This window comes from Phalaenopsis equestris, unplaced genomic scaffold (genome assembly GCF_001263595.1).
Source record: "Phalaenopsis equestris unplaced genomic scaffold, ASM126359v1 Scaffold234658, whole genome shotgun sequence".
NCBI classification, from domain to species: Eukaryota; Viridiplantae; Streptophyta; class Magnoliopsida; order Asparagales; family Orchidaceae; genus Phalaenopsis; species Phalaenopsis equestris.
In genome coordinates, this window is record NW_018252564.1 from 280,095 (window position 1) to 285,921 (window position 5,827).

The window sequence follows — 5,827 nt, forward strand, 5'->3', positions numbered from 1 at the left end:
ATGCTTGGTAATGTTTGGCTCGTTCGAAATTATTTTTATTTGAAATATACTTGTTTGAAATGGCTCATGAATGACTTGTTCGTTTGTTAATTTAAACGTGTTAGGCTCAAAGGCAGCACAAAAAAAAAAAAAAAAAATAATAATATTTAACGTTTTTTAAATACAATATAAAATATTGTAATAATATTATTTATTTAATTATTTAATTAATTTTAGTCAAAAATGCGTTGAGCACGATCAAACAAAATTTCTTTATAAATCCATCTAAAAAATGTTGGTGTTTGACTCGTTTACTTAATGAAAGAGTCGAACAAGAGCTATTTTTGAGCGGAACATGAATTATTTTTCATGAACAATGAGCTTTTTTAAGAACCCAGCCGTTTGCTGATATCAGAAGTGAGATGTAGAACTTAGTGATGGGGTTATACATCTCTTTACAAAGAAACCGAGTTTAAACCATAAAATGGAGTTGAAGGGGCCAATTGTGCGCTTCTTTAATCGTTATGTAGAGCACACGATGCTCGCCCGGCTCCTAGTCAAAGAGATGTTCAACAGTGGGTTGATATTATTCGTTGTTTTTTAATTTGTATTATTTTCAAGTAGTATAATATATATTTTTTAAATATTTCTCATAATATATGATTTTCATTTTGTTGAAATGTGGGCGTGTTACATATATTCCACCTTATTTATACATGAAAAGTTGTATTTGACTTTGGAAAGGGTAAAATAGTGGTACTTTTGGTCTGATATGAAAAGATTTGGGTGTTAAAAAATGTAAAAAAAAAGTAAATTTTAGGTGTTAGATATGTAAATATATAAGAATTACCCTCCGCCAGAAAGGAATGATATTGAACCACATGACCCAACAGATTGATTATAACAAAAATGATTTCAAAATAAAAGATAAAAACTTATGTTAGATATATTATCAGGTACTAAACTATGAAATTCTACACGGATAGTTGAGTTGATACAAATGTAGTTCTACTACTAAACCTTCTTAACAATTAGACCAACCCCATGCTCTGGCTCCACAATTAATCTCAACATCGGCGAATGCTTATAATTGGGTGACAAAACGAAGCTAAATTTTATAAGGATGAGAGCGAGGACGATCTTAAGTTCGACCATGGCAAAGTTTTGGCCCAGGCATGTTCGAGGTCCCGCACCGAACGGCAGATATGTTTGGGGTAGCCTACAAGCACCCGTGACACCGTGCTCGAATCTCTTTGGATTGAATTCGTAGGCGTCCGCTCCCCATGTATCGTGGTTTTGGTGCATTGTGGGAACTGGGATGAAGATATTGATGCCTTTGGGTAGTTGAATGGTTCCAAGCTTTATGTCTCGGAGTGCCTCCCTTGAGATTACTGGACCAGGTGGATACAGACGGAGCACCTCTTGGATCACCATTGTTAGCTGATCAGAAGTAAATAAACTTAAATTATGTCTTCGAGGACAATTTCTTATTCGTAAAAAAGTTAATGTGTTATATTCAAATTAAGCTCGTTTTTTTGAGGAATAAATCGAAGGCAAACAAAATTATCCAGTGTGATGGAAATGGTGATGAATATTTTAATTTAAAATATCATTATTTTAAATTAAAAATAAAATAAAATACACATTTTCATGCTTAAATAAGGTGGTATATGAGTAAAAATTGAACTTTAGATATTATATGTATAAATACATAAGAATTTGAGTGGTATTTATGTAAATAAGAATTGTGCGGTATTGTATATGTGAAGCCCCATACAGTTTTCATCTTGAGGAGGGAGTTAGCGTCAGGTGATCTGCCGGCGCAGAGCTCCTTAACCTCGGCACGTGTACGTTCTTGCCACTCTGGATGGAGGGCGAGGAGTAGGAGGCACCACGTTGCCGCAACAGCGGTGGTCTCGTGCCCCGCGAAGTATATATTCTTACAGTTATCAACAACGAAGTCCTCCGCATCGCCGCCGCCGGCGTCGGTGGTGCTCCGGAGAATGGCCCGAAGGAGGTTGTTCTCCGGCGAGCACCGCCCTTCGTTGATGCTTCCCTCTCTGACCACCTCGAGTATGAGGGAACGGATCTCTTTGTTTAGTTTCCACACTTCTCGGTTGCTTTTCGTAGGGATGTGCCTGTGCATACCATGCTCAGGGGTTTTTACTCTGAACCAAGTATATTTATGTAAAAATTAATTTTTTTGTGCATTTTTTTGTAATCATATATGATTTTAGGGGTATTTACATATATATATATACTGCCCAATTCCATTGTATTAAACCACCAATTTAACATTTTAAAAATAGACACTTCTTTTCATGCATGGGCAAGATGGTTAGTACATACATAGGAATGGAGTGGCATGTACGTAAATCTTTTTATAATTTGATAATTATTATTTCAAAATCGACCATGTAATTTTAAGAAAAGTGGAGCTGGATACCTTATACCAGTGATTTCAAGGAGGAGATTTGGCTTAGAAACAGCTTTCTTCAATTCATAAAGCTTCAGAAAGATTTGCTTTCCTTTGGAATAACTGCTCCCAAAACTTGCTCTTGAAATCACATCTGCAGAATAGCTCTTCAGATCCTCATCAATATTTATCTCTGCTGTCCCTCCTCCATCCTCAACTCTTCTCTCCCATGTTCTTAACAGCGGCATGGCAGAGTCCACCATCAATTCAACCATTCCCTGCAAAAAATTTTTTCCCCTTTTCAATGTAACATTATGTTTATATGTATATTTGTGCCGCGTACTCAGATCAGTTGGTCGGACATCTGTCTGTTAGTTGTAAGTCTACTTTGATCTGAGGTTCGATTCCCCTCGAGTATACGGTGTGGTACTCGAATTCTTAGGCGAATTAGAGATGACCGGGGCTTGTATAATAGCTCCGGCCATTCCTTTCATAGAGAATATATATATATATATACATACTTATCTTAACCTTATCCTTATCCATGGAGCTCATGAAGAACTCTGGGATATATATATGGGATATAATTATATATTTATGGGATATAATTACCTTAACCTTATCCATGAAGAACTCTGGGGCAATAATTTTTCTTTGTTGAGTCCAAGAGTCTCCATTAGACTTGAGAATGCCGTGGCCAAACAGAGGCTCATGTGTTCTTTTTAGGTAAGTGGCCTTCCCTAAGTCAAGAGATTTGCATAGGTTCATTTCCCTCACCAATTCTGGATGGCTCACATGCAACATTGGTACGTTTCCCATAGTGTACAAAAATATTGGACCTACATGATATAAATTCATTCGTTAAGCTTATTAATCCTAGATATAAAATATCCTTAATTAGTGTTCTATTTATTTACAATAAATTTAAAAAGTAAGCCTATCTAAATTCAATCATCTGCTCGCAGACAACTTAGGGTCTGTTTGGGACAACTGCAACAATTTGAAACATCAACTGTGAAACTACTGCAAAAGAAGTTGTTCAAAAAACTGTGATGATTATTATAAATGCTTTTTTCAAAAAATTTGACTCCAACTTCTTAACATCCATCACACTGAGTCATATCATGTTGCAAAAATAGGTTGCAACCAATGCTTTCTGAAAACAAGTGTCGCTTGCCCCAATCACACTTGTAATGAAATCTAAGCTATAAAAAAGAATATTTAATCATAATTGAAAGAAAAATAAATGTAAAAACTTTAGAATAAATAATATTAATCAACTCGAGTAAATTTAATGAAGTGATTATTTACAATCAAATTTTAGATTAATTTGAGATTCCGAGCTGCATAAATTATTATTTTTTCCCTTATATGCTTCACTTAATTTATAGTATATCCTTCTACTAAATTCTCTAACTTCATCCAAACAAAATTCCAAAAATGAATAGAACAAATGTGTGATACCTTGCTAGATTAATTTCCTCCATAGGAACTTGTTTCTTGGCAGTTATGAGAACATCATAAATTAAATGGCGACATTATGAGTTCAAATGAGAGAAAATTTTAAATAAATATATCTGGATTTTAGCAAGTCTCTTATAATATGATGGTTGCAAGAAAGTTTAAGGATAATAATTTAAGCCAATTCATTGAACATCGACATACAACATATTAATGTAAGTCAACTACTCTCAAGTGACTTAAGATAAGCCCTTTGAATTTAATTTTATTGTTACACACAAACCCACAATTCTTATATATATATATATATATATGTATGTATACTTTTATTTAGGAAACCTTGTCGTTTTCAATAAAAAGAAGCTTTTTTTTTTTTTGGGTTTTTTGTAGGTTCATGAAACAACTCCATGAAACATGTTAAGTCAAGAATCTTCAATTCATGGTTTAAGCGAAAATGGAGGAAATGTAATATCAAATATCAAGTTTTATCTATGATTCTCATTAAAAAAGAGGAAGTAGATATAAATAAGAAAAAGATAGAAGAAGAATATGTTAGAAAAGGGAAGCATGAGAGCTAAATTGAACCTAAGTTAGTAGGTTTGTTTGGGGAAAATTTTACATTTTATTTATATTTTTTATTTTTTATTTTAGTTTTAGTTTTAAGATCACATTTATTTTTTTTATAATTTTTTACATTTTATTATTTCTTATTTGGAAATACATAAAATAATTTTTAGATTTTTTTGAGTATTTTTACAAATAAAAATAAAATAAAATAAAAAATAAAAATATAAAATTGATCGTCATTTATAATATCTTAAGAACTCAATTTTATTTTCCTTTCAATGATATTATTTTTTTTCTCAGCCGGAAGAACAAGAGGGAGCCCAAAAAACAAAAACCCAAAGAACTTCAAGTAAAAGAAGTAAATGCCTGCATACCATACATACTTCTCCATCTGTCGAAGTAAGGAAACAGAGCCGAGCTATAATCATGCCTTATCTTCTCCTCCCCTCCTCCCCTTCTCCTCCCCTTCTCCTCCCCCACAAACCTCCTCACCTCCTTCAAATTCCCATGCAGAAAAGCCGGCGGAGGGCCGCCGATGCCTTGCAGCCTCAGCTTTCTCCTAATCCTCTCCGGCCTTATCCATGCATTATAGTAGAAGTGCAGGGCAAGGCCACACAATAGTAGAACCAGAGCATAAAGAAGAGCTTCCATGGCCAACTCCACCCTACCTTCTCCTTCCTCATAAGAACACATTGATGTGTATAAATGATATGATATTCATCGGATCGGACTTTCACTCTGCATTCTAAAAAAAGATGTTTTGTACTTTATGTATTAAATGAATGTAGAACAGCATGGTGGAGATGAGAGGCCGGAAAAGGTAACGGCTGAATAGTGCAACCTGGTAAAAGGACAGCGCTTGTATAAGGGATCGCTTTTTTACAAAAGTAGTTTTATGGGTTTGGCTTTAGAAATACTTTATCATTTATTTTATATTATTATGTTTTGTGCATTTGGAAACAGAAATGCTTCATAAAAAAAAGCATATTTAATTTAAGTGCTATTTGATGTTGTAGCAACATAGATAACCCAAACACTAAATGTGTCTCATGAGCAGAATGGATTGAGACTGTTGATTATGCACTTGATGTTTTGGCCCTGACCGAATTGTTCATGCTCGTTAGTTGTATTTTTTGAGATGAGATGCTATGGGTTTTTTGTTTCTTAGAAGGACCTGACGAGTACCTATGCTGAAGCTCGTCAGCTATCATATGAGTTATGTCTATAACTTCAAACGATTTTCCTCTGCCCTAGTTCGCTCATGCTCTTTTACTCAACTCGCCCGCAATAACCAAGCTATTTTACCGAGCTCGTTGACATCTACCCAACTGAACCACCAAGCTCGACGAATAACCCTTTGCAATAGAAGGAAGAAAACTCTTCTATCTCCATCAATATCTATTT

At 34.4% G+C, this 5,827-nt stretch overlaps 1 protein-coding gene across 1 annotated transcript; it reads right to left on the reverse strand.

Moving 5' to 3' along the window:
- Positions 1 to 899: 899 nt before the first annotated feature.
- LOC110038987 (cytochrome P450 714B3-like) lies at positions 900 to 5,293 on the reverse strand. The gene is made up of 5 exons (XM_020743918.1): positions 4,798 to 5,293; positions 3,008 to 3,234; positions 2,426 to 2,673; positions 1,757 to 2,117; positions 900 to 1,419 (listed from the first exon to the last, which is right to left on the reverse strand). Exons 1-5 carry the CDS (start codon positions 5,114 to 5,116, stop codon positions 994 to 996), a joined length of 1,581 nt encoding a protein of 526 aa, XP_020599577.1. The 5' UTR covers positions 5,117 to 5,293; the 3' UTR covers positions 900 to 993.
- Positions 5,294 to 5,827: the final 534 nt, after the last annotated feature.

Coding starts and splice junctions, on each gene's coding strand:
- LOC110038987 (XM_020743918.1), bottom strand. CDS start 5,116: ATGTGTTCTTATGAGGAAGGAGAAGGTAGGGTGGAGTTGGCCATGGAA. Junction 2,118..2,425: donor CTTGAAATCACTGGTATAAG/GTATCCAGCTCC, acceptor TGGTATGCACAG/GCACATCCCTACGAAAAGCA. Junction 1,420..1,756: donor CCCTCCTCAAGATGAAAACT/GTATGGGGCTTC, acceptor ACTTCTGATCAG/CTAACAATGGTGATCCAAGA.